Below are 27,755 nucleotides of genomic sequence, written 5' to 3'. Positions count from 1 at the left end.
GTGACAAGTCCGACCAGTAGGATGGGCGTCTACCTACCTAGCTCAACATCACTGCAGAAGGCAGCCAACGAAATGAATTGACAGATACGCCTCTTTGCGCTATTCTGAGACACGGCATGGAGTTAAGGTTGCTCGCGCCCGGCCAGCGGACCCCATCTACGTCCCGACTTGCACTTTGAAAGTTTAGTCCCCTCCCGACCATCTGGAACTGGTCCGCGCGGTCTCCGCTCCGTTCCCCCTTGCTAACTCCGTCATAGACTTGGGATGAAGTCGCAAGCGGCCATAGGTAGTATATAATGGTTTCGTCCAAACGCGATTTTCAACGTCATGTCATTGAGAAACCCCTCTCATCATCAGAACTGAATTCATTAGCTTCACTATCATCTACGTATCAATCACTACTATACCCTACACTTACAGCACACAATGGGCTTCATCTATAGCCAGCTCTTCAAGTCCCTGCCGTATCCCACCGGCTCATATGCGGGCAAGACCATCATCATCACCGGCAGCAATGTGGGTCTCGGCAAGGAAGCCGCCCGGCACTACGTCCGTCTCGGCGCCAGCAAGTTGATCATCGCCGTCCGAAGTCTCGACAAGGGCCGGGCCGCCAAGCAGGATATCGAGTCCACCACCGGCTGCGGCAAGGACGTCATTGACGTCTGGCAGCTAGACATGTCCAGCTACGCCAACGTCCAAAAGTTTGCTGAGCGTGTCAAGTCTGAGCTGGAGCGCGTTGACATCTTCATCGCCAACGCCGGTGTGGTACACAACAAGTTCAAGGACATGGAAGGGGAGGAGGGCACCATCACCGTCAACGTCGTGTCCACCTTTTTGCTCACTGCCCTCGTCTTGCCCAAGCTCAAGGAGACTGCTTCCAGATTCAACACGAGACCTACCTTCACAATTACCGCCTCCGAGGTGCACGCCTGGACAAACTTTGAGGAGCGCACCGCCCCCGACGGCGAGATTTACAACACCATCAAGGAAAGGGCAAAGGCCTCAGACGATGCCGTAGGCAAGCTCTACCCTCTCTCAAAGCTGCTCGAGGTCCTCGGCGTCAGGACCATCGCAGAAATGCACCCGGCTTCCGAGTATCCCGTCACCGTCAACTGCGTTAACCCGGGTCTCTGCCACTCGGAGCTGGGACGCGAGGCCGGTGGCTGGACCCTGTGGATCATGAAGCTTCTCCTGGCTCGCACGACCGAGTACGGCAGCAGGACGCTAGTTCATGCCGGGGCCTCAGGTGCCGATACTCACGGCAAGTACATGTCTGACTGCGGTATCGAGGAGCCATCGCCGTTTGTGAGAAGTAAGGAGGGAAAGGAGGCGCAAGATCGTGCCTGGAATGAGTTGGTGCAGAAGCTGGAGGCCATCAAGCCTGGTGTGACGGGCAAGATCTGATTTTGGATGACAGTGTCCGGTTTCAATGAGCCCATGTTTTCTTGGTAGTCTGTCTGTCTAGTCTCCGTAGGATTCCCCAATTTCATAATACTTCGTACCGTTTATCACTTCGTCTTCACGGTAAAAAACACCAGCACTCATCATCAGCACGCTGTGCCTCGTGTATCTGGCAAAGAACATGAGGGGGCTGTGAGTCCATTACGAACTACCTTAATTTCGTGATAGAGTTAATTCTCCTTGGAAATCATCTCTTCTAGTATTCACTTGACAAATGAGAAGCTCTCAATCGTTCTTTGAATCGCATTCAACATCAAGCTCATGAAGCTTCATCTCATCAATCATGGGCGCAGTAACACAGACTGACTCAACTTGGAAGGTTGATTTAGTTAAAAGGGGCGTTGTTTAGGAAACTCAAAAGTGAGGCATGATTCCGAACTCTTCTGATGCCCATCTTCAATTCGTGTTATGAGAAGGGGTTAAGTCATACTTAAACCCGACCGGCCAAGCAAGTCATCAACTGATTTGGCGACATCGTTGGCAGCACGGCTCAGCTGAGCATCGGGTCAATAGCGGACAAGTCGAAACTTCCGAAGCTTCGAACTCGGCAAGAGTCCTCTCTTGATGCGCTCTTCTAGTCTTATCACCGTTATATTAGCAATCGGTTATGCAGTCGAACTAGGATGTCACATTGAAGGATCGACTGTTTACTGGATTAGGCAACCAATCGAGGGTATATGGAGATTGTGGTTGGTTGTCCTTAATTCCGCGTCTTGCTTACTCAACCACGGCGTGCAAGGAAACAACCCCGAACAGAGACTACGAATTGAGGCAATCCAGGACGTTGGGTAGGTTGGTTGTAGCTTCAACCTAGAGGCCTTTGAATACTTACTTATAAGACAGTCCGTAAGCTCATCCAACACAATGAAGTGAAAACTCGGTCCACGATAACATTCATTTCCGTCACATACTTAACTCACCTCATAACCTGTCAAGCCATCAATGACTTCTCAAATCCCCCAAAAGCGCATCTTCTTAACCGGAGCCAGTGGCTACGTAGGCTCCGTCATAACAGAACTCGCAATCAAAGATGGCTACCAAATCCACGGTCTCTCCCGCCACGAAGAAAGCGACTCGAAACTCCGCAACCTCGGCGCTGTACCCGTACGAGGTGACCTGACCTCTCTAGAGATCCTCCGCCAGGAAAGCAAAGCAGCAGACATCGTGATCCACCTAGCCACGGCTTATGTATTCGGCGGCGAGCCCTACGAGACCTTCAGACCCATAGACACCGCAGCCGTCGACGCCATCGCCGATGCTCTGGCAGGCACCGAAAAGCCCCTCGTCGTCACGTCCGGTACTCTCTGCGTCGCGGCAGACCCTACCGGAGCAGAGACTACCGAGGCATCGCCGGCGGACCCGGCACCCATCAACACCCGTATCTTGACCGAACTGCACTCGCTGGACCTCGAAAAGAGAGGGGTTCGCGTCATGTCGGTCCGGCTGGCGCCCTATGTCTACGGCCGGGGCGGTAGCGGTGTAGCGCAGTTCATGGGTATCGCAGCGCAGACTGGCGGAGTGACGATTGTCGACGGTGGGAAGAACCGGACCACAAATGTGCACGTTGACGATGCGGCGAGACTCTTTCTCCTAGCCGCGGAGAAGGGACTAGCAGGGGAGATTTATAACGCGAGTTCGGCGACAGATGTGACCTCCTTCCAGATCTCTGAGGCTATTGCTGCCGCTGTTCATGTTTCACTGAGGAATATTAGCCTAGAGGTTGCACAGGCGCAGCTGGGGCAAACTATCTCCTTCTTCCTGTCTACAGAGAATAGGGCGTCTGGTGCAAAGGCCAGAAAAGAGCTGGGCTGGGATCCCCGAGGTCTGGGCATCTTGGAGGACATCAGCAAGGGTTCGTACGTGGAAGTTGCCAAGGCCTTCGAGAAGTAGCTTGGCGATGAGGAGAGAGGACGAAGATGGAGGAAAAGCTATCTTGTACCTCGTGAGGGGGATGCTGGAGTGAGAGTCAAGGGAGGGGTGTGTGAAGAGCGGCACCGGTGAGGGGAACCATACCCAACTCCAAATGCCAAGCAAAGATGCAAGCCACTCAAGACATTTTGATTGCCAGAGATTTCTTGGTGAATCTCTTGGACCTGACTAGCGACTTACTTGGCGTTTGTACAGGCTAAAAGAGCTTAAATCGACGTTATACCTGGCATTGGGCCTCATCACCATGTTCTCTCTTATCCCTCATCCTTGAAGGTAACATGAAGTCGCCCTCAGATATCCACGTTCCTGTTACATTACCATGTCTGACTTACATGTTGAAGTACTCGAATTTTCTCATGAATGAGATGTAGATCATTGAGATCAGTTGTCCTTAAGACAGTTTCAAAATCGCATGCACAGGTGATTGGGAACTGAGATGAGTGAAAACGCAGCGAGTTTGTCCTCGCTTGCAATCGCATGAACACTCATAAACCAGGATGAACGTGAGCGCATCTGATTGTTGAAAGTTAATCACTGGAGTTGGATCATCTCACTCCTCATCAGGAAGATAGTGTTGCACGAAATCTTATCACGGCGAGAAAAAGCAGATCAGAAGATAATGCATTACATATTGGGTATATTGACGAAGCCAAACTTCATTATTGGCTATTACATAAACAGATTACACAACCACTTGCATCTAATACTTAGAAGACATAGCGGAAAGACAGGTTCTCCTTGTCAGTCTTGTCCTCAAAGGCGTGGGCAGTATAGTCGGGAGAGGCCTCGGGGATACCAGCAGCAACCATCTCATCCCTCTTCCTGTTCTCGCGGGAGAGGTAGATGCGGAGACAGATGATGACGATGATGAGAAGCGCGTAGCAGCCCAAGTGGGTGGCGAAGGCAATGAAGTAGCGGGGACCGTCCCACTTGAGGAAGACCTGGGGGCCGATGGCGTTACCGGCGGCCCAGACGATGAAGTTGATGGCGACGGCGAACTGCTTCTTTGTCTGGCCGGCGACGTTTCGGGAGATGAGGGAGAGGGCGAGGGTCTGGGCTGACCAGAAAGAGAGGGTGATGTAGTAGCAGATGAGGAGGCCGACGCGCTGGGAGAAGGTGTTGTTGGGGACGGTCATGAGGAGGACAGTGCCGATGACGGAACTAGCGAGGTCTGTTAGTGACTAGTTGACGGTGATACCCTGAGAAGGGTTTTGACTTACGGGACACAGAAGCCAAGCATGACGTAGAGGTTCTGGTTAAACTTCTTGACGAGCCAGACGGAGCCGAGAAGGACAAAGATGATGTAGAAACCAAGAACCATGGCCAAGAGCTGGACCTCGAGCGTGTTGAAGCCGAAGCTCTTGATGATGATGTTGGCAAAGGCACCGAGACCGGAAGTGGGCAGAGTGGTGCACAGGGCGATAAGAGAGTAACCCCAGACCTGGGGATCCTTGAGGGCCTCGATGGCCTGCTCGCGCTTGAAGGTCTTGTTCTGGATACCAGTCTGGTTGTCGCGGACACGCTCGACCATCTCCCGCTTGACTTCCTCGGAGTAGCACTTGGCGCGCATGGGCGAGTCGGGCATCCAGAGGAAGACGAAGACACCAAAGATGACGGACACAATCCCGTAGGCCAGGAACAGCCATTGCCAGGACTTGAGAGGACCGGTCTTGATGTGGGTGAAGCAGTAGGCAAGGAGACCGCCGACAACCTGCTGGGCACCGTTCATCATGTACCAGTACGTAACACGGGACGCCTGCTCCTCGCGGCGGTACCACATGGAGGAGAGGATGACAAAGGCGGGCTGGCAGGCGGACTCAAAGATACCAAGGAGGGTGCGGACGATGACGAGGCCCTTGAAGTCAGTACAGGCGGCGTGGCAGGCGAGGACGGCGCCCCAGGCGATGATGGAGAAGCTGAGGTACTTTGCGATGGGGACGCGGGCGATGATGTAGTTCTGGGGGTACTCGACGAAGAGGATGGCAATGTAGATACAGGTGGTGAGCCAGGAGAACTCTTGGCCCTTGAGGTGGGTGTCCTCCTGGAGGCCCATGATGGAGGCGAAGGACATTGTGCCCTTGTCGATGGCCTGGAGGAAGTAGGTGCCGATCATGATGACCAGGACGCGCTTATCAATCATCTTGCGCAGCTGATCGCTGCGTTCCCTGGAGACGGTGATGGAGCCGTCGCCGACATACTTTGACAGCTCATTGTCGACGTTCTCGAGGCGCTGGTGGTCGGCCTTCTCGTTGGAGATTGTGCGCTCGACTTCGTGGAAGGACTTCTTGCCCGGGCCGCCTCCGCTCATGGGGCGGACGAGCTCCGGGTCGGCGACTTCGGTAGAGGCCATCTTGTCCAGATTAGACTGAGCGAGAGAACGTTCCTGATAGTGTGGTAGTGAGGGCCCGAGGTAAGTGAGACGCAGCAAAGGTCTCAGATATTGACTTGATGGGGGCTTTGGGATCCGGAGTCTTGTCTAACCTCTGCAAAGGAAGGGAAGAAGCTGAGCAACCTACAGGAGGAGAAGAGCAAGAGATGGGAAAAAGAGGATGCTACCTCGTTCTATATAAGAGCAGATCTCAGGTGGAGTACCCCGAAGGGATGGTAATGGGTGGGTGGTAAGGTGTTAGGGAAAAGCGAGCCGTGTACCGTAGGCAATGCTTCAGATTCCTTCCTTTTCCCCTTCCGGACGTGGTATCAATCTGGGCTGCCAAACCCCGGAATCTCACCCTCATTCTCTCCTCACTTTTACCCCAAGATTTCTTGTTGGGAAGCAGGCAGGACTTCTCCATTTCCCCGGTCCACATCTCGGTTCCCCGCGAAAAGAGACGACGAGACCAAAGCCAGAACCAAACCCCCACGGGCCCTGGGCTCCAGGTACCCTGGGGTGGGTATGGAGACGGCTTGCCGGGTCCTGTGTGGTTCGGCGAGCCGGATCACAGCTTGGACCAGACGATTGACAGGCGAGGAATGACCAGGAGTCCAGGAGGAGTGGGTGCAATTTGGGACATCATTCGACCGAAGTGGCGGGAAGGGCAAGGTGCGATGTTGGCAAGGCCTGGTTTACCACACCTCCCCGATACGCTCGCTCTCTTCCCCCCTTCTGAACTCCGCGTTCCTGCGGTGTATGCCCCAATATCTGGGGAGAAGATGGAGTATGAGACCGTAATTTGGGTAACAAAGATTGGATAAGAAGGATAAGAAAGTGGGCAGGTTCATGGCTAGAGCAGCACGAGTCAGGATTAGGGATTGGGGGACAACGTTGCGTCGACTGGGGGATCCATGGGGGCAACAACATGAACATGTGCGTGCTGGTTCTGATGGATGGTCAACCGGAAGGAAACCGACAGCAAGATAGGTGGGAATAAGGGTGTGGATGCATAGTTCCAACGGGGAAGTTATCTGGCTGAACTATCATGGTTGGCACGGCTGACGAGGTCGACCCGGCGCGATGGCGTGCGCCTATACTGTGGTTCTCTGAACTGAGTGAAGTGATTGGTGGTTTTCTGCAACGGGGTTTAAGGCGCGAGACTAGTTCTAGTCAGTAGTATCTTGTTGGAATGTCTCACACGAGTCTGTAGTTTCTCGAGGCGGCGAAAGGTCAGCTAATCGGTATTGGTAATCAAGCGTTTAAGCGGTTGAGAAAACACGATCCCATGAGCGAGATGAGGCTCTATTATTGTGGTTTTGGAGGAGAGGTTATCAATGAGCAAGAATGGATGGCGGCTGCGACGGCAGTGAGCGACTTGGCATGGCACTTGGGCGCTCTCCCGGCCGCCTCATTCCTTGGTTTCTTGGGCTTTTATCGCCGCATTTCTGGGCAGACGAAATGGTTCAGCAGCGACTGGCGAAGAACAAGAGGCTCAGACCACGAGGTCCCTCGGCTGAAGGGGTGTATGGTGTGTGAGCCAGCGTGGTGGTGGGCGGAAATGTTAACGACACGAAAACTGCTTCGGGCTGGCGGCGGGCATGCAGGGATGGGATTGGTTGATGTAAGGAAAACGGCCGTCTTTCCTCGAAGCAGCCATATCGTCGGCGCGAATCCTACCGACTCGACCAGACCCGGGCTTGGCTCACCACCAAAGGAAAAGCTTGATGGAGTCTTTGATCTCGACGCTCGGGCTCAACTGGTCTTTTCCGTCTCTTGAATGACTTTACAAATTATTGCTCCGTCAATTTTACGCTGTAGGCTTTGGCTAAGCTCGTGTGAAGACGTGGTAAACAATGGTATCGCGGTGAATTGGGCAAAGCGTAACGCAACAGTATGGAGACTTGGACATGGGGGCAAGTTCAGCAGGAGGCCGGGAATATGTGTGGAAGTGTGTTCGGGCACATACGCAGTATGTCGTGTTGCAGCGGTTGCATTGCATCTAATGTCCTGCGGTGAGGATGCTTGCATGCACAGGGGCTACGAAAGGAAATTGAGTTCCGCAATCAGAATGTCATAGTAATCAGGAATGAGAGCAGCCGTCCCCTGGAAGCCGTTCCTATATGAGTAGACGTTCCCGTTCCTTCAATTCCTCAAGATGACTCCAGAAAATCTCGCCCATCTCTGTAATCTCGTTCATCTCGCTCAATCTCACTCCGTATTGTACTGTCACTACGGTGCCTGGGGGAGGGCATGGGATAACCTTATTCTACCGTCCAGGGTTCCGCAAAATGAGTTTTAAGCCTGGTTGCCTAGGGCAGAAAAGGCCCCTCAAATCTCCTCTCCTACTCCGTACCGTACCTTAGGCTCTGGACAGTTCCCGGTTCCCCGTCGCCCGCCCTCTCCAGCTTTTGCTCGCCCAGAATTTCCCCCAAAGATCCAGTGTAGAAGGGATTGCGGAGAGTGTGCGGAGATGACTTCCCCAAAACATAGACCCCGGACGGCTAAACACAAAAAAGCCGGGGGGCGCCAGCGGCGGGTTCGGCGTTCAAGGCTCGAAACCTCGTAAGAGGCGCAGGAATTTGGGGACAGGAACAGGGATAATCCAGATAGCAGCCTTGGAAAACACCAATGGCCGTTTGCCTAAGTAATTACAGACCAGTCAGAGACCGAGCAGAGAGCAACTGGTAAGAATAGGAGGCCCACGGGAACCACGGGGGAGCCAGGAAAAAGAACGGGAATGAACAGAAAAATCGGGGAAAGCTTTCTCCACCGGCGCGGGGTAAGAAGCCCGGGGCGCGGGGGAGGAGGGCCCGAGCAGCGAGCGGAGCACCCCGGTGGCGTGCCATCTGAAGCGGGTCAACGTCGGGCCCATCCGACCAACCATCGACGTCGTTTCCGCACTCGTCGTCCAGGCCCAGGAGCGTACCTGAGAGAAACGGTCTTTCCTCACTTATTCACACCTTGCATTATCTAATTCTGCCTTAGCAGACTCAAGGGTGTAACCGTTTCCTTCTGCGATTTCGCAGCCGCAAACGCACAATCCCAGCCAAAACACCTTTGGCCGTCCATCCAGAGTGTGGGGATCCCCAGCTCTCCTCCCATAATCCATCGTTCTTGAACCAAACCGCCTACTGGAAAGCGCGTCTTGGAAGGACATCTTGGGGCCTTGGTCCTCGGCCACCATCACTCCGAGCATGCGTTCCCCTCCATCCTCCCGCCCACGACCCCTCGTTTTTCCCACCAAGCATATTTCGCCGGAGCCCTCCCCTTCATAAAGGATTCCGCACCCAAACTTCGTGCCTCTGAGCGTACCCTTTTCCCCCGAGGATCTGACATATTGTCGATAAACTTCTGTCTCACGTGTCTTCGCGTCTTTTGGTGCCGCGCCGTGCTTGTACATACCTAGATACCCCCCAATCATACCGTCGCAAAGTCACATGTTATCTGTGCCGCACGACATTTGAACAAGAAGGTTAGTCTCATTTTACACCACCTGTAGAGTAATCATTTTGCGTCACCAATCGACACGAATTCGATATCATGGGGAGTGAGATGGCCGTGACCTCACATTGCCAGCCAAAGCTTGATCTCCCAAGGCTAATTACAAACACAGAGACCTAAAGGGTCTAACAACCAATCCTCACAAAAAAAAAACACAGAAAGAATACCGCCAAAATGCCTGCGGGAATCACAGAGCTCCATGGCGTCAAGCGGGCCGACATTCACAAACAGGTCAAGCAGCTGATCCACGACATGGTCAACATTAAGGACACCACGGGCGAGTTCCTCATGACGCTCGAGAACGGCCGCGTCATCGACACAAAGGGCTGGGGCGACTGGGAATGGACCCACGGCATCGGCCTGTATGGCATCTGGAAGTACTACGAGCTCAACGGCGACCCGGCCGATCTCAAAATCATCGAGGACTGGTTCCGCGACCGCTTCGAGGAGGGTCACAAGGGCAAAAACATCAACACCATGGCCGTCTTCCTCACCCTCGCCTACGTCTACGAAAAGACCGGAAACGAGACCTACCTCCCCTGGCTCGACAGCTGGGCCGAGTGGGCCTACCATGACCTCCCCCGCACAAAGTACGGCGGCATGCAGCACATCACCTACCTCGAGGTCAACGACCAGCAGCTCTGGGACGACACCCTCATGATGACCGTCCTGCCCCTCGCAAAGATCGGTCTCGTCCTCAACCGCCCCCACTACGTCGAGGAGGCCAAGCGCCAGTTCCTCCTCCACCTGCAGTATCTCTTTGACGCGCCTACCGGCCTCTTCTTCCACGGCTGGACCTTCCACGAGGGCGGCCACAACTTTGCCCGCGCCCGCTGGGCCCGCGGCAACAGCTGGCTCACCATCGTCATCCCCGAGTTCATCGAGCTGCTCAACCTCACGGGCGACGACGCCCTCCGCTCCCACCTCATCAACACCCTCGAAGCTCAATGTGCCGCCCTCGTGCCGCTGCAGGTCGAAAACGGCCTGTGGAGAACGCTGCTCGACGTGCCCGAGTCCGAGGGCTCCTACGTCGAGGCGAGCGCCACGGCCGGTTTCGCCTACGGCATCCTCAAGGCGCAGCGGAAAAAGTACATTGGAAAGGAGTACGAGGCCGTCGCCGTCAAGGCGATTAATGCCATTCTGGAAAATATTAGCCCGGAGGGCGAGCTGCTCAACACGTCGTTTGGCACGGGTATGGGTCACGATTTGCAGCATTACAAGGATATTCCGCGGACGAGCATGCCCTACGGCCAGGCTATGGCTATGATGGCACTGGTCGAGTTCTTGCGCGTCTTCGTATGAAGCTCATGATATAATGCTATATGAAAAAAAAATATGAAACTGAATGAACAAACAAACTATGGTCTCACGGTGCTACTTTCCTATGAAGTACAATGGCGTGTGACCCAAGCTTTCGAGAATCGAGGATTCGGTTTTACACGCTGGCCGATGTCGCAATGAGTTCAGGCACCTGACTGAAACTCCCCTGTAAGCTTCGTCTTTAGGACGCGTGCGGATCTCTCAGGGGATGGAGGATTCAGTTCAGTTTTGACCGAGACATCAAGATATCTTTTGTCGCGAGCCTTGGCGTTGGGGTTGACTTCCCATGCACTCGGGGGTGCCTTGTCAGTACCTTGCGGAAGACGGATACGGGATACAGGGACATGAGCAGAAGCGAAGACAGCTTGATCATCGCTTAAAAGCTAAAGAAGGTCTCTTGATGTATCCCTCGGCGCTCTCTACTGCATTACGGACATAAGAACCTGACTGGACACATAATGGTCACCTTGACTCAGCTGGAAGAGCATCGCTTGGTGACCGATATCGCTTTGAGTTCCGGGCAGAAAATGCTCAGGATTCTGTAGCACGATACTAACTCCGAAGGCACTGTGTGTCGCAGGCTTGAATCTGCTCGGCAGGTCGGTGGAAATCGACTTCAAGCTGTTTCCAGTCGTGATAATGATGTGCGATCCGTGGGGGCCGAGGGTATACCGCGCTCCTGGGAATTTTGTATACATGCCACACCCCCGAGGCCCGGTTCAATGCGGCCCGAGACATGTACGCCTTTGGTTGCAGCCGGACGTGCGGTTTTCATAGTACCCGAATCCGGGGCTGCGGGGCACTCCGGGTGTCAATCTGCCATGTAACTCTCCACAATGTGTCTGAACGAAGAATCTTCCAATGACATGAGAGAAAAGGCAAGACAGACAAGGATCAAGACGAAGGTTTCGCACGAGCTCGGTATTGGGAGCTGTTTGTCGGTGAATGTTACCGAGATATTGAGTCGCGTCTGTCTAAATATATCATGGCATGGACATCCGTGATCCGTTTACGCTAGCGATCATAAAATGGTTGACATCTTGTCGATTCACAGGGTCGCCCTATTTGCAGTCGCCTCTCTCTCTGTATTGTTGAGCATTCATAAGACGTTCAAAAAGACATCTTGCAAGACTTGGTCTCAGTCTTAATCATAGTTTCGACACGAGATCAATGAAAGATTCGCTAGCATCGCCCACCAGCTACCAGCATCCGCACATGATTCGAAGCCCTTGACGTAGTTCTTCTTCTTTTGGGGTTCCTAGCACAGAATCGTGGACCATCTCTTTGCCAGTTTAGAGAAGCACACGACAGGACCCTGCGTGAGGCTAGCTTCGGAGGATTTCTGATCCAGTGTCAGATGTCTCGCTGCCACGTTAGATGCGGTCTCGGAGAGATTTGGCCTGGTGCCAACATGTGTTGATCACAAGGCAGTCTCTCGTAAACACTGCCGCTACTTGGAAAAGCTGAGTACTATGTTGGTGCGGATTCCCGACGGTGTGTTGAGTCAAATGATTGGATGCAGTCGAAGAGACGAACGGTTGGAGATGCCGAGGAATACACGTGTAGTGGTGTAGACTGCGATAGCAAATGGCAAAAGAGCAGAGGTCAAACGTTAGGGTTCTAGTGGCCGTTTACATTTTGTCTACTGGGTGGGAGGGAAGATCTGGGACGATCAAGGCCAGATGAGAGATCCGAGATCAGATGGCATCAGCCAATGACAAAGTGGTGAATTGGAGGGGGGGCGTCATCTCCTGCGCGTGATGCGAGAAGCAAGTGCAGTGCGAGCCTCATGCCTGCCCCGATCTCCTGGTGCGTTGAATGGCTGTTAGTGAGATTGGTGTCTGTCAGTGTGGAAAGCTTAACTTCCCGCCTGCCACCTTCGTTTTGTCTTGAGCACGAGCCACAGGCAGCCGCGAGCACCGGGCACGGATCACCCCAGGCCCCCAAGCGAAGAGACTACGTACCCAGGAAAATCAGAGGGAAGGATCGAAGGGAGGGAAGGAAAGGGAAAGAAGGAAAAAAAAAACCGAAAAGAAAAGTACTGAAAAATGAGGTCACCCATGTCCGTGCTTCTTTCCAATTGGACCTTCACCCGTCACCTCTCCCCGTCTTCGCTTGCTCTTCTGGGCAGCTCTTACGTCGCATCAGGCCCAGGCCGAGAGCTACCCGCCGATATCCTTCCGCCGACCTGCAGCACCTTCCATGTTCTTCAACCACCCGCTTAATTAATTGCCTTACTTCATTGCGTCGCAACATTATCCGCGCCTCTCTTCCCCTCGCCCATCTTGCGACCTTCGAACTCCCCCTCCACCTTCTCACCTCCCAGCTCAGGACATTGAGAGACGCACATCTCCACCCTCCCCAGTGTGCCCGAGTCGTCAATTGTCCTGTTCTCCTCCCAAACCACGTCGCCGCTTCGCATTTATAGGCAACTCGAGACCATGTGCTGGAGGTTGCGATTCTGCATTCCATCTCCGTGAGACCCTGGCAGCGGGGTAGCCTCGTCCCAGCAGCTACACCCGAACAAGCAGCTCACCACCGAACCCATCTCCGACCATCATAAACCGATAACCCCCGTGAACCGTGACCGATCTCGACGACCATCTCGACGACGTCACCGCTTGTGCTGCAAGAACCTGTGTAGCTGCATCTGTTCGCCCTCTGGCATCAGGCCCTGCGCCGCCTCGATTGCCCCAGCTGCCAACATGCCTCGCACCACCAACAGCAATAACATTGCTCGCGCAGCTGCTGTGTCCCGGACAGCCTCGTCCGGTTCATTCCACGCAGGCGCTCCCATACCGACTCTTGGAAACATCGAGTCCAGCCGGAGGACCACGATGCGACGCCAGTCTACTCATAGATATCACACCTTTCCGACACCACCTCCCAAGACCCCCCGCGAGCAATCCTCGGCAGAGCTTTTCCCACATTCCGATGAAGATTCCGATGCCTCAGACGACGATCACCAGCAGACTCCTCTGCCTGTCAAACAGCTTGCTTTGCTTGCCTTCCTCTCCTTGAGCGAGCAGACTGCATTAAACTCCATCGGCCCTTACCTGCCTCAGATGGTCGAGTCCTTCGCCGATATCCCCGACTCTCAGACAGGTCTGTATGTCGGTATCCTTGCCTCAGCATTCGCCCTCGCTCAATTATCCACGAACCTACTATGGGGCTACCTATCAGACGTCGTGGGTAGAAAACCGACCATGGTTCTTGGCACCTTCATGTTGGCATGCTGTTTTGTGGGTTTCGGTTTCTGCAGGACCTACTGGCAGATCGTAGTCGTTCATGTGGCCATGGGTATGCTCAATGGCAACGCTGCCGTGGTTCCCACCGTCCTAGGCGAAGTGACGGACCGCTCTAATCAAAGCCGGGCCTTTACATGGCTTCCCGTCATCTACTCCCTAGGCGGCATTACGGGTCCAGCCCTGGGCGGGTTGCTGGTTGGTACCATGGGAAAACGATACCCATATTTGGCGCCCAACTTGCTGAGCGCAGGGTTACTGTTCATCAGCGTGATTGTCGTCGCAATCTGGTTCGAGGAGACACTGGAAACCTTGGAGCCAGACCACGCAGCATGGATTCCTGCCTGGGCGCGCAAAGCTTGGTCCTGGATTTCGCGAGAAGCGCAACCGCGCAGAGGCTCGTGGGCCACCCGCTGGCCTCGCCGCGGATCACAAGCCGTGGTCAGCACTGACGACGACGACGAAGAAGAAGAAGAAGATGACGAGGATGAGGCGGGAGAGGATCAAGGGTTGCTGCACCATGCATCTGAGAACGATGCCCAGGCCGACGATGACGCGAAACTCCCGGGCGATCTGGCGACATGGCGTCAACTTTTGAACCGCAATACGGTGCTTGTGCTATTGACGTACCTAGTATTCCAGCTGTCCAACATCTCCTACAACAGCTTGTACCCGATTTTCGCCGATGCCAATCCTCCAACTGGGCGCGGTCTTCCGCCAAGCAAGATCGGTATCAGTCTCAGTCTGGCCGGCGTGGCTACTATAGCGTTTCAGGCTTTCCTCTTCCAGCACTTGAAGACGCGGCTGGGAAACCTGGGAACCTATCGCATTGCCTTGCTGGGACTGGCCGTTAGCATGGCCCTGATGCCCTGGATTCCGTACTTGGACGACGAGCCGCTGTTCGGTATCGGCAGCGGCTCTGCCTGGCTGTACGCGGAACTCGGCGTTATCTTAATCATTAAGAATATCTGCGCCGTGGGCGGCCTGTCTAGCGTCATGCTCTTGGTAAGCCATCTTTGGATGATTGAAATCATGAATTTTTGCTAATGCTGGCTGTAGATCACAAACTGTGCACCGAATCATGCTACTTTGGGAACCTTGAACGGCATCGCCCAGACGCTGTCCGCCGCGGGCCGCAGCTTTGGGCCATTCGTCTCCGGCTCCCTTTTCACGCTCTCCACGCGTGTCCATCCCAAGGGTGAGGCCCTAGTCTGGGGCATATTCGGCGGTATTGCCCTCTTGGGATGGATTGGCTCCCTCGCCATCCGCAACCGCGGCCTCGAGAGTGACGATTGGGTTGGCGAGGAAGATGGCACTGACGGTGAAACTGAGCCATGAGCCATACCACCGAGGTCTGCGCCAAGAGCAATCAACACATGTTGAACCGCCGGATTTTGTGTTTTTAATACGGTCGGAAAATGTTTCGGATAATCATAGCATTGGGAAAAGGTCGGAAATGCCTGGTCAAAGCGGATATATTTGCATCAATAGAGAGGGGTGGAACCAGCTCACCCTCTGAAAGAAGACGAAGAGGCAGACAGCTACACGGTATAGATTCAAGAGGCCAGTGCCGGGCCCAGACTCGTTAATCTCAAGATTTGATTTGGTCTTTGAATACCTCATTCAGCATTGGATTTGAGAACATGGATCATGTGCATGTTCACCTCCGCATCGTGGCGATTGCTGCTTGTGATAGGTCGATTGCAGTGAGCATTTTCATCAGCTCTTAAGCGTCGTGAAAAGAAGGCCATGGACATTGGAAATAGCTTAACTACACCCGAAAAACATGGATGATACTCCGTCGGCGGACCGGCGTAATTTGTGAACCACCCAAAGTTCTCACCGCCGCATTCGGCGTGTCCTGTTCCACTCCGCTCCGCATGCCCCCGATTCGGGCGCCATGCACGCCGTTGCGCCCTGCAAACTTTGACGGCGGTTCCCGATTCTTGCTTGCTAAGCGATTCGATGATTCTAGAATAGTCTACGTCTTGGGCCTGTAGTGATCTAGGCATAATCTTGCGTCGTCCAATAGTTAATGCCCGTTGGGCTTAGTTGGTAACCCACGCGTTCATGATGCTTCGTTTTGTGGGAGAGTTTGACGCGTCTTGTAGCGTGCAGTGCTCTGAGCATATTTGTGACATTTCATACTCATTCAACCGAAACCGAGAGCAAAGTTGCGCGGGAATAAATGCTTCTCCTCTCTTGATGCTTCTAGATATGGGTAGATGAAATTTATCCGTAGGGCTTGCCAGAAGCCCTCTATGAATGCAACCTTGTGACTTGGACGCCTCTTCTAGAAGGAACAAGTACAACAAAAATGCCCAAAAAATTGCTACAAAATCCGACCATTGTCGTGAGACTGAGTGGTGTATGGCGATGCTTCTTCCCAATGCCCCAAATCCCCATGCCAATGCTATGCCCTGAGGGAGAAATTTCTCTCCCTCGCTCGCTCATGCTCTAATACCAAGCAACACAAATGGACCCCGTTAGATGCGTGTCGTAAATCTTTCTTCATCCGTCTATTGAATTGTCGCGCTCATGTAGGCCGGCTCATCATGATCGTGAGTCCCCCCCACTGCCAGACTAAAACCACGTCGGGGGAACGGACCAGTGCCGCAACATCGTGTCGACGGCCTTGTTCCATTCATATTCGAAGCAGGCGCCGAGCTGGGCCGCCTCATCGGTAGAGGGCTCGCGACCTCCCCACATCTCGGGCTTGGTGGCCTCCAGAGCCGCGTATCCGGACACGAGATCACTGCAATCGCAAAGGAAACAAATGTCAGCCCTCATCTCTCATAGTATGGTTCGATCACGGTGATGGTAGTACTCACTCTTCCTGAATCTTGACAAGACACAACCAGGCTAGGTTCCAGCTCTTGTTCGAATTGGGATCGTTGCGCACGCGGACGTGAGCGTCGTAGAGGAGGTCGCTGCAGAGGGGGTAGCTCCGCGTCAGGCCGCGGAGTTCCGTGAGAAACTGATTGCTGTTCACATAGTAGTCCCAGGCGGCGGTCATGGGTCCTTGGAAGGCTAGAGCGTCTTCCTCGTTCTCGCAGGTAGCCGCCACGCGCTCGATACGGCAGAGCTCTGTGAGGGTGTTGACTCTGTGCGTCTCTAGGGACTCGATGAGTTGTTGGATTGAGCGCTATGAATAATTAAAGGTCAGTACGGTGCCCGATGAAGAAGGAGGATCGGGTAAAGCAGTCTCATCTTGGACTTGAGAATTAAGATGGATGAGAAAGCTAGATGTAGTGATGCATGCTTGTTGAACAGGGGGGGTAGTACAAAGAGGAGACCGTGACTAACTTGAACCGCCCTTGGTTTCTTGCTACTCTTGGAGCTACGGTGGTGGCTTGATGACCCTCCCGAACGGCCGGAACGCGACGATGACATGGTTGATGACGGTCTGCGGGAAGGATGAGACTCCTGACTAACTGATGGCGGCGCAAAGGCGACAAGGATATCCTCGACTGTGTACTGTGTATCCGAGTCTATTTGATCTTCAAGCTGGATGATGTTCGTGTGGCTATGGTCAAAGGAAAGTGGCAGTTTCGGATCGGGGGAAGCTAGTGATATATCCTGTTCCTCGACTTCGAGCTTGATGCTCATCACGACAGACATCCACTTCGGGGTAGAATCTGCGAACCGAGTAGATGGGTCGATCGAAGTAATCAGACACCCTCCGACTGGATGTGCCTCGCTGTTGGTAATGACGTCGGCGGAGCTCAGTGACCCAAGATAGCTGTTGAATACTCGAAAGAGATCCGCAGTAGTCGAACCGGAGACGGCGTATCACGAGATGAGTGATGATGTGAGTTTGCGGTGCCTCAAACAGTCGGCAAAGGCCGTCAGAAAAGCTTGGTATGGAGTAACACCGAAGAAAAGTCGCTTCTGTGTCGGGTATCTGAAACGACAGAATGTGTTTGTATGGTCAAGATTCGTTCTTCCAGAGCCAGAAGAAGAAGATTGCAGCCAAAAGTGGCAGCATATGATAGTGCATCATATTGATATGGGCTGACCCAGCCACAACATATGTCAGTGCCGGACAACGCACCGGCAATGGTAGTCAATCGTTTGAACTCTAAACGGTGAGGAAGCATCCACCCGGAGGTAGACGTAGTCCGGAGCTGAGGCTGAGGCTGATGAAGGCATCGGAAAGGACGTCAGGGGTTACGGCAACCATATCAAAGGGGCGTCCACCAAGTCGACAGACCGAAGAATGGGTGTGCCATGACCAGGGACAGCGAAACGGGTGATCACTGGGCTCCTGACCAGAATCCTCAACCATTCCCAGAAGACCGGCTATGCTGCAGGTCTGGTTGAAGAACATGCTCGCGACTTCGATCACTCTTTCTCCCAAGACTTGGATGCTTGTGAGGGGACGACATGCAGTGTGATGGGCGAGAGAACGAGGTTGAGGTCAGTGATTGGCCACATCACATACAGGTGCCGATGAGTAAAACTGCTGACAGAGCAGACGTATTTTTGTCTCGAGCTCCAGAAGAGCTCCCCACCCTAGCGGATGACGATGGGAATCGCGATAGACCGACCCCAGAAGCCGGGACAGCCTAAACATGCATGCTTCCGGGGTGGTTCTGGCTGCGCGAATGTCGTAGCTGCAGCCCTACCAGGCATAGTGTCAATGATCAGAGCCATCTCATAGGGTGTTTGGGCAGCCGGTCAACGGGAACAGAGGGTGGCAGGGTCCCCAGAAGACAACGTCAGATTTTAGTGGAGGACAGATCGTATGGCAGGGACTAATGATTGCCCACCCCACGCCAGTCCCGGCCCGTGATTGTTCGGGCGTCCCCGGTCTATCGTCAGGTGAAGATTGCATATAGCGGACGTTTCGACTGTGGCGGAGGATGGCGAAACCCAGTACAAGGCATTACTGCTGACCAAGATGGGAGGCTCTGTCTGGCAATCCGACGGAGGTCTGTTAGCTTCTTCGGTGGAGGCTTGATGATTGTCGCCAATGGGCCAATAAGTCTCAGAGGGGTGGTTTGCAGTAGACGTGCAGATACGACTATGAATTGTAAAGCGACAAACGGGCCTGGTGTTCTGCCGCGGTGCCAACGAAATACAGATTGAGGGGGCCGGAGTAGCATTGAGGCCGGGCACGGAGAGGACGTATGCAAGGATTTTAGCGGCACGTAGGCGCGAGCCTGCAGAAGTAATCTACAAGAGAGTCAAAAAGGGTCGAGGTAGATATCCGCAAGCGCGAACCAAGCTCTGTCTCAACCTTGCATAGCTCGCGTGATGTTTGAGCATCCCAGACATCAACCACGTTGTAGTAGGTAAGTCGTACTCCGTAGATGCGGGGATGCTTCCATAGGGCTGAGTGTCAACCAGGTCGCTTTACCCACGGGTTGGTTGGTCTGCATTTCAGCTGCCCCGCCGCTCGAACTCTTTTATTCATATGTCGGAGGGGACTCTGAGCTCCGATCTGGACCCATAGTGAGTAATCTTGAATCCCTGTTGTGAAGGATTCGATCATTAGGATAGAGGTTGTCGTCTGCTTCAGGTTGGGCATCCTGCACGCTTGTTTGGCGTTCCTAGAGGCTGGGAACAGTACTAGGGTGATTCTGGTTCTAGACTTTGAGGCATGGCTAAGCCCGTGCCTCGGCTCCCAAACTTCCCGCTTGCTAGGGTCTTGGGCCAATGATTATGGGCCGAGGGGTTTCTTCTGGAAGTCGACGACGGGCTGCTGAAGTTGAGGCTGGGAGTAGCTGTAAGATCCGGCCCTACCTGAGCAGATCGATCGACATACTGTAGCCGTAAGGAGATCTGTCTGGTCGATCCTGTATCAACAGGATGCTCCAAAGGAAGCAATTTGCCCCATCCGACACAGGATTCCAAGCGCCGAGCGAAAAGCATACAAAGATGTCAGAACAGCCTTGAAAACCCCGTGTTGGGTATTTGGCGAGGCAGACTCGAGGGTTCTGTATGCCCCGGAGGAGCACTTGACGATGAGCCAAGCGCCGGAAGAGCGGAGATACCGGAAGCGCCGTCTATGGCCCAGGAAGAAAGGATTATAAGCGCGATGCGAAGCATTTGGTTTGCTGTGTTACGGCTCGAAAGGTCGGACAGGGCCGGGAGACTCGCGGTAGACTGGAAGCAAGCGCGGCGACTAACACAAGTTGGGATGAGAGGACGGGATGAAGTATGGATGGAAGCTGGGAAGAAGAGACGGCAGACAGAGAAACGTCACACGCGCACACAGCGATCTGACAGCACAATGCTCTCGACTGCGCCACAGCCTAATGCGAGTGGCCCAGTTTATAAGCTCAAGTGGATACTATCGGCCAATGGAAATCCGAAGAAAGAGGGAAGCAAGGGCCGTGATTCGCTGCGGATGTGGCTTGCCCCGTCGCTCCTCCCTAAGCCATCCGGCTCCTGATAATCCGACGAGACGGCAGAAGGAGACAAGGAGGAAGCTCCGTAGCTCTCATTCTTTCTTTCCCAATGGGGAATCATTTCTCATGGAGGGAGCCAACCAACCTAAAGGTACCTTTCAGGCATGTGCCTCGAGTTATGGCTCCTTCTTGAGCAGCTTCCACAGCTTCCAGGGTGTCTTGAATGCAAGATTGGAAGCAGTGCCTTGCATCCGCTCTTACATCCCTCCACTTGACAAGCACTTGCCATCGTGAACTCCGCCGGAGCCGGGGCGGAGGCGAAAGTCCTATCTCCTGGTACGCTCAAGTGCCTTGTATGGCATTCCAAATCTCCCCTCCGGTCTCCATCTCCATCTCCACCTTCACATCATCTCAACTTCAACACCCCCACGCCGGACGTAACCGGACCTCAGATTCTGTTGTGTCGGTAGTGGATTCTACAATGAATTAGACTCGCTGCCATGGCGAAATGGTCTCTGTTCGGGGCGCTTCGTCATAGCCAGTGATTCACGCCGAGACGTCACATTCTCACGACAACCGATGATATGTCAGCCGTCAACATACTGCACTCTGCTCTGTAAGCCAGAAAGAAATTATAGAATCGTTCAAGTTGACCACACGTGACGTAGGTAAGTTAGAAAATACTTGACGGCGTTTAGAACAAGTCTGCAGCCCCCACTCCTCGCGCAGACAGCTCGTTGGGTTGGTGAGATTTATGAGGTTGGGCTTACCCATCGCAGAGCCGATCACGTGTTTCTCACTACCTACTTCCAATCGTTTCTCTGCTGCTGACTGCATCGGGTAACAGCAATCCACTGTGTCGCACACCTTTGATCGAAAAGAGAATGATCGAGGTCCCCGAGCCCAGCGCCCTCCGCTTATCTCACGGAGTGGAGCTCTTTTCCACGGCCACATTGCCAGTAAACCTGCTGACCACACTCCGTGAACTCCGCAAAGTTTCAATATGCCTTCACTGACTTCATAGCAAGCCAACAACAACTAGTACGTTCATTACTGCGTCGTATTGGCAGACATCTGCCTGGAACAAGTCTATCCAAACACACGTCGCTGTTGCCTGGATGACGGGACCTAAATGATCATCAGGTCAAACGTCATGCGGCATTCGGCACACGGTTGCTTGGAAGCTTGGTACCTCAAGAAACTTTTTCTTCCAGTACCTAGTCAAACACCTCTACCTTGGAATACAGTCTCAAGACCGGTCCGATTTCAGCTTGAATGCCTACATCAACTCGCCACCATGCAACTCCATCACTATCTCCGGATGTGCCGTGCTTTGCGCCTCCCTCGCCTTGCAACTTGAGTCGTGGATCAGTGTAAATGATTCTGGCCATGATTCCTCTCAGATAGACTGCCGCTCCCAGCACTTTCGCCACACCCGAGTACGAGTAAAACATATTCAAGTCAACCAGGGCTTGAATTAAACGTCACAGTATTCAAGCAGCTCTATTCACATTCTACAGACGTAGATCAGCCACCTTCACGAGACCCTATGTAGTCTCATCATGTACAACAATACTGAATCAGAAACGAAACTCCCATATGTGTTTTCCCACAATCTTCAATTCATAGACATACGTGGCTTCAAAATAGTGGAAACCAAAGAAATATTCAACAACTGTTTACCAACTGCCCATTTGCGTCAGATGCCTCGAGCTCTCGCCAACAAGGAACGAATACTCTCCAAACGTAATCATCGCCCAGTTCTGTTGCCGTACGTCCCAGTAACTGAGGTCGCGGCGTGTCACATTGAACGTGACGGTCTTCTTCTCGCCCTTCTCCAAGTTGAACTTGTCAAATCCGCGAAGGACCTTGACGGGGAAGTCCACGCCGTGCACATTCTTCGGGTACGACATGTACAACTGGGGGACGACCTTGCCTGCTACAGCGCCGATGTTGGTGACGTCCGCCTGGATGGTGACATATGTCTCCCACAGATCGGGGTTACCGCCCTCTTCACCGCCGGCTTGGGATGGAGGTTGCTTCACCTCGTATCCGTCTGGATAAGGGTACGGTTCCGAAGAAATATCGTCAACGGTGTCCAAGTATGGGTACACATATTTCTCGAGCTTGCGGAACCCCTCCGGAAACAAAGCCACCTTCTTGTCAGGGATCTTGTCGCTGAATTTTGGTGGCTCCGCCCCGGGCGCTGGACGAGGTGGAGGAAGTGCGCTCTTTTCCTTGACGCCCTTGACGGTGACATTGGAAAACTCGAAGCTTGTGTATGAAAGGCCGAATCCAAATTCAAAACGGGGTTCAATGTTGTTCTTGTCAAAGTGTCGGTAGTCGATGTAGAGTCCTTCAGAGAAGTCTTGCTGGGGCACCACGCCGTTGGGGAGGTACAAGATCTGTCCGCCAGGTCCAAAGTCCTTCAGAGACTTGGGGATCGTGTACGGCAGCTTGCCACTGGGGTTGACATCGCCAAAGATCACGTCCGCTAGCGCGTTTCCACTCTCCTCTCCTGGAAGGTTGGCGTAGAGGACGGCCTTGACACCGGGATGGTCGATCCAGCGTTCCATTTCGACGGGTCCTACCGAATGAATGACAACGATGGTATCACCACCTGCTGAATTGCCTTCACCCTTGCCGCAATTGTCGGCAACCAGGAGGATCAGATCGTCTCCTCCTTTTTGCAACTTGAGATCGTTTCGATCACCGCCAATGCCTCCCCATGCCAGGAAGCCTTCTCCCGAGTCCGCGTTCGCAAATACGATGCAGACGTCCTGGTTGTGCAGGACAGAGGGGTCCTTTTGGAATGGGGGCGAGTTTGTGAGATACTCGGACAGCTCAACTTTCTCAGACTTGAAACCCTTCTTCAAGGCTTCGACAGGAGTAACGAGGTACGGGAATTCCACAGCACCACTGCCCCAGCCCGAGCCCAGTGTTCCTTGGTTGCAGCCGCGATCAGCGCAGTAATTCGGGCCGTTGCCTGGACCAGCGTCCTCGCCATAGATGCCAATCTTCAATTTGCCCTCGTGGCGCTTGCGCTTCGCGTCGATGAAGCCGTCTCTGCTGATTGGCAAGACGTCCTTATTCTTGAGCAGCACTGTGCCCTCGGCAGCAACGCGGCGGGCAATGTCAGAATGGTTGCCTTGCACATGAACATATTTGTTGACCTCGACCTCAGGTTGGGGTGTCTTGCTACCGGGAGCGAGGGTACCCATCTTGTCGTTGGTCCACGAGGAGAAATTGGGGAGCTCATCTGGGTAAAGCTTCTTATCGTCCTGACCCAGCTTATACCAGGAAGCAACGATACGAACGGCCATATCATCCAATCGTTCGACGGGAACGGATCCGTTGAGGACGGCTCGAGTAAGTTCGGGGCCCCAGAGAGATTTTCCATTCTGCCAAAATAGACCATCGCCAGGCATTGTCATATCCAAGCCTGCGAGAGCGCTGCCGACACCTGAACGTTGTGCAAGCCAGTCGCTCATTACGAAGCCTTGGAAGCCCATCTCGTCCTTCAGAATGCCGTTGAGAAGCTTAGAGTTGTCGCAAGCGTACGAGTTGTTGACCTGGTTGTAAGAGCACATGACACTGGCAACACCAGCCTTGACGGCATCGAGGAATGGCCACGCGTATAGCTCGTGCATGGCCCGGTCATCGATATTGCTGGAGATGGCGTTGGGCAATCCCCACTCCCAACTTTGTCGGAAATGTTCCTGCTCGTTGGCAACAAAATGCTTGATGGTAGCCATGACGCCCTCCTCCTGAATGCCCTTGATCGTCTCAGCGGCAGCGATACCCGACAGGTAGGGGTCGGCGCCAAAGCCCTCCCAGTTGCGGCCGCCGGCAGGCAGTCGACCGAGGGGTCCAACGCAGGGTCCGAGGAGAACGTTGATTCCCTTGCCTCGGGCTTCTTGACCATGCGCCTTGCCTCGCTGGTACATCAATTCTTTGTTCCAAGTAGCGCCAACAGTGACGCCGGCAGGGAATGCTGTCGCATTGTCGGCAAACCGGATACCAAGGGGACCATCTTGTAGTTGGAGCTGCGGGAAGCCAACGTGGACGGCAGGGCCAGTCGTGCCAACCGCGAGACCCATCATCCAGCCAGTTCCTGTTGTAATGTTGACCTTTTCAGGCAACGTCATCTTGGCGACCATCTCTCCGGCTTTCTGATAGCTCTCTGCCCAATTCTTGGATATGCCACCCTTTGGAGTCGGGTACCATGGTGGCGATAGACCGGTGGGGGGCGCGCCCTTGAACTTCTTGTACATGACGGCTCCTCCGGCGCTGATGAATACCCACATGATGAAGACGACGGCGGTGATGAGCAGGCATAGCTTCGAGCGACCCTGAAATAGTCTTCTGAAAGCTGCAATGCAGCCCCGCGGCCTGGCGGAAAGGAAGGCGGGCTTGGGGAATCTTGACTCCTGCTTCTGTTCATTTCGCTCGAGGTAATCCGTGGCGTCGATGTCGGAGCCGTCGTCGGATTCTCCATCGTAGGAGCGGCGGGACTTGTCGCCCAAGAGTCCCTCTTTGCTTGGGTCCATAGTGGACAGATTGAATATATGTTGTACTATCCGTGGCCGTGACTCTAGATCCGCCTAGGGGAGGTCAAATGCTTCTGGCTTTTGTTCAATGATGTACAATTTAGGGTGGACCTGCGTCTGACGAGCGCACCAGTCCTGTTCAGAGACGAATTGTGGTAGCACGGTTCGACTGGCGTACCATTGCTCGACACGCCCTCGGGGATGGTATTGTAACGAAGCAGTTTCGGTACGTGTCGGAGACGATTGGGGGTATCTGCGAGACGGTGCTAGCAACTCGAATTCGGTCAATCAAGATGGAGTCTGGCAGTATGTGAAGAGCGTAGGCGACCTCGGAAGTTGACGTGATGTCAGTGTCGGGTCAGGACAACCAGACAAAGACTTGCGAAGACGAGAAGAGAAGGGTTGGAACTTGGAAAGAGTGACAAAACAATTGAAGGGACCGGGACGAGGGACGGGGTATCAGGTCTGTTCCCCTAGGTTTCGACTCGCAGCAGTGCGGCTTTGTTCTTTTGGCGTGCTGGCGGCGTGTTGGCGTGCTTAACCTTTCGTAAACCACGCTGCTGAGTGCAGAGGGATCAGGCCGTGCCCGCCTGGATTTGGGAGCTTCCGGTTGAAACAGTGGGGGAATCTGGGTCTAGGTACGTACTGGGAACCCCACGCTTGGACCGCTGCCCCTGTCTTAGTGACGTCCCTTGGGCCTTCCAGTCCTCGATTGCAGCGCCATTAGGCCAGTGGAGCCGTGTTCTTCTAGGGCTGCCCCGCTGATTGGCGCGGGGCCTCGGCAGCACGGGCCTACGATACCTAGCGTCTGCCCCTGGAAGAGCCAGAACCCGGCAGAAGCATGCCAAATTCCCTCCAAATTCCCATCTATTTCCAGGAGTGTTAGGCACTCCGTACTCCGTACTTTTAGGTTGTTTGTAACTTTGCTGAGGTTCTTGGACAATGTGCCTCATCTTAGGTAAGCATATCCGAATCTCAGGAAAGGTAAGCACCGGAGATCTCCCGCTTGGATGCGATGGATTCCATCCCGTCTTGCACCTCATCTCAGTCTCAAGATGCGATACCGAATGACCCACCGACGAAGGTAAGGACACTGACGAAAGCTGGCAGACCATATCAGGTGCTCAAGGCCACATTTCGTCTTCTGATCAACCCGACGTCACATTTTACTCTTAATATGAAGCAGGGAGCCATCTGCCGCCAGCCTTTTCTCCAGCATCAATAACGTCCGTCCATGAGCTGAGACTGTGAAAAAAGCAAGCTTCCTTATCCCCAATTTCGCACAAATTTGCCTGCCTCCTCGACCTCGATCCATCCAGCTTCGGGAAAGAGAAACACGGTGTCTCAGCTAGATTTTGACGACGCTCAGAAGCATTCAAAGGCCAGCAGCTGGAATGTGCGGGGCCGATGTGAGAAGCAAAACTAAACTACAGCGGGGAGGCAGTTTAGTGATCCAAACGTCACGGGTGGAAATGTTCCAGGCCCTCGTGAATTTGACTACTACGTAAGGTGCTGCTCACTTCGTCTGATGAGTGTTCTGGTACACTTATGCTTTTATGCTGATGCTACACATCAGACTGGCCGGGTTGCTGATCATCGCAGGATATGTCCTTAGGAAAACACCGCCAGGCCGTAATTTTCCAAGGTTGTGAAGAAGACGAAATGCCAATGTTGAAGCCCTCTGGATGCATCGTTGGACCAATTTTTCCACAAAATCAGTTCAGCATTTAGACACGGCTCACATCGGAAGAGGAAGCCAATCTGCAAGTCGGCCGATGGGCCAAGATCAGCCTGGCGACCTCGAGGGTCTCTCATGATTTGGTCGACCCATGTGTGACGTCGAACTCGCCTTGGCCAGTTCTTACGATACAGATGGGAATAGTTCTGAGAGCGATGAGACTAGACCAAGGCCAAAAACAGCCGAAAGCGCAGCCTCAGCTGGCAAACGGCTGTAGCCGAGACTCTGCTGGTCATGGCTGCCACATGTGAAGAGGTTTCTTGGGTCGCCATGTACGCCATGTACGCCACACATTATTCTCCACACAGCTTGTCGTCAGGAAGGCATCAATCTCTGCATGGAGTATCTACAAGGCAGAGCATAACGGTGTTGCGGACTAGAAGAGCCCTTTCAAGATAAGACAAAGCGGGCTAGACGCCTGCGTCAGTGGGAGAATGAGAAGCAACGCTGCCTTCGGTCCTCCTTGAACCCACGCTGACCAGAGGCTCTTGCGCACGAAACAGGGTCGCACTCGCAAGACGAAATTTGTTGATATCTTGAAACGAGATGGAAGGACAGTGACCACTTAGCCGAATCTTTGGCCGACGCTGAGGCGGGACGCAACCGCGGGGTGGGCCGCGCTTCTTCAACGGGATTTCGACGCCGGCACCGGAGCAACCGCAGCGGAGGGATCCAACATGTTGAGAGAATTCTTTCAAAACTTTGAAGGTGAAGAGATAAACGATTTTCCGCTGGACCCTTGGTTCCCATTTTCCGTGCTGAGCAACGAGAGTTGCGTAGTTGGATTGGTAATTCGGGCATCAAGAGCCTTTCGCAGCGGAGCGAAAAAGATGAGGTACGGAGCCCCGCGGTACGTACTCGTTTATCGCTACGGAGATTGGGGGCGAGGGTGGAGATGAGTAAGCCGCTGCAACCAATAAGATATCTCCGATAGGGGGCGAGATACAAAGTTGAATTTTTTTTTTTTCACATGGGCCAAGGATGCGATTCTGCTGGTGGATTATGAGAAACAAAGAGGGAAAAATCGCGCCCGGACTTGCAGTGCCCAATCTAAAAAAAAATCTGTGTTGCGACGGAGGGACACTTGTTGCTGACGACCTACACCACACAAACTCGCCGTCCCACGAGAGAGAGGACAGACGAGAGCATCCTTTTTCTTTCCCGCGAAACTCTTTTCCGGTTTTTCCTCCTTCAGAATTGCAGAAGTGAGGTCCCTTTGTTCGCGCGCGCTCTCTCTCTCCCTCTCTCGCCCACCGACCCCTCTCTCCGAGTGCTGGTTGTCGC

General features: G+C 53.7%; 7 protein-coding genes across 7 annotated transcripts; 4 read left to right on the top strand and 3 right to left on the bottom strand.

Annotated features, from left to right (window-relative positions):
• Positions 1–426: 426 nt before the first annotated feature.
• On the top strand, positions 427–1,404 carry CABS01_14604 (short-chain dehydrogenase; the record flags this gene model as incomplete). The annotated part of the gene is made up of 1 exon (XM_060547942.1): positions 427–1,404. The coding sequence occupies one exon, from the start codon at positions 427–429 to the stop codon at positions 1,402–1,404; it is 978 nt and encodes a 325-aa protein (XP_060393059.1).
• A 999-nt stretch (positions 1,405–2,403) lies between these two features.
• Positions 2,404–3,351, top strand: CABS01_14603 (alcohol dehydrogenase; the record flags this gene model as incomplete). Its single annotated transcript, XM_060547941.1, has 1 exon — positions 2,404–3,351. One exon carries the CDS (start codon positions 2,404–2,406, stop codon positions 3,349–3,351), a length of 948 nt encoding a protein of 315 aa, XP_060393058.1.
• A 746-nt stretch (positions 3,352–4,097) lies between these two features.
• Positions 4,098–5,740, bottom strand: CABS01_14602 (major facilitator superfamily transporter; the record flags this gene model as incomplete). Its single annotated transcript, XM_060547940.1, has 2 exons — positions 4,098–4,551; positions 4,611–5,740. The coding sequence occupies 2 exons, from the start codon at positions 5,738–5,740 to the stop codon at positions 4,098–4,100; spliced, it is 1,584 nt and encodes a 527-aa protein (XP_060393057.1).
• Positions 5,741–9,436: 3,696 nt separating this feature from the next.
• On the top strand, positions 9,437–10,564 carry CABS01_14601 (glycosyl hydrolase family 88; the record flags this gene model as incomplete). The annotated part of the gene is made up of 1 exon (XM_060547939.1): positions 9,437–10,564. One exon carries the CDS (start codon positions 9,437–9,439, stop codon positions 10,562–10,564), a length of 1,128 nt encoding a protein of 375 aa, XP_060393056.1.
• Positions 10,565–13,287: 2,723 nt separating this feature from the next.
• CABS01_14600 (major facilitator superfamily transporter) lies at positions 13,288–15,165 on the top strand (the record flags this gene model as incomplete). The annotated part of the gene is made up of 2 exons (XM_060547938.1): positions 13,288–14,832; positions 14,887–15,165. The coding sequence occupies 2 exons, from the start codon at positions 13,288–13,290 to the stop codon at positions 15,163–15,165; spliced, it is 1,824 nt and encodes a 607-aa protein (XP_060393055.1).
• Positions 15,166–16,410: 1,245 nt separating this feature from the next.
• On the bottom strand, positions 16,411–17,448 carry CABS01_14599 (uncharacterized protein; the record flags this gene model as incomplete). Its single annotated transcript, XM_060547937.1, has 3 exons — positions 16,411–16,582; positions 16,659–16,972; positions 17,134–17,448. The coding sequence occupies 3 exons, from the start codon at positions 17,446–17,448 to the stop codon at positions 16,411–16,413; spliced, it is 801 nt and encodes a 266-aa protein (XP_060393054.1).
• Positions 17,449–21,862: 4,414 nt separating this feature from the next.
• On the bottom strand, positions 21,863–24,733 carry CABS01_14598 (glycosyl hydrolase family 3 N terminal domain-containing protein; the record flags this gene model as incomplete). The annotated part of the gene is made up of 1 exon (XM_060547936.1): positions 21,863–24,733. One exon carries the CDS (start codon positions 24,731–24,733, stop codon positions 21,863–21,865), a length of 2,871 nt encoding a protein of 956 aa, XP_060393053.1.
• Between the last annotated feature and the right edge of the window lie 3,022 nt (positions 24,734–27,755).

This window comes from Colletotrichum abscissum (genome assembly GCF_030869225.1).
Source record: "Colletotrichum abscissum strain IMI 504890 chromosome Unknown Scaffold_56.1, whole genome shotgun sequence".
Taxonomy (NCBI): Eukaryota; Fungi; Ascomycota; class Sordariomycetes; order Glomerellales; family Glomerellaceae; genus Colletotrichum; species Colletotrichum abscissum.
The sequence above is the reverse complement of the archived record's forward strand: the minus strand, read 5'-3'. Positions and strand labels throughout refer to the sequence as shown.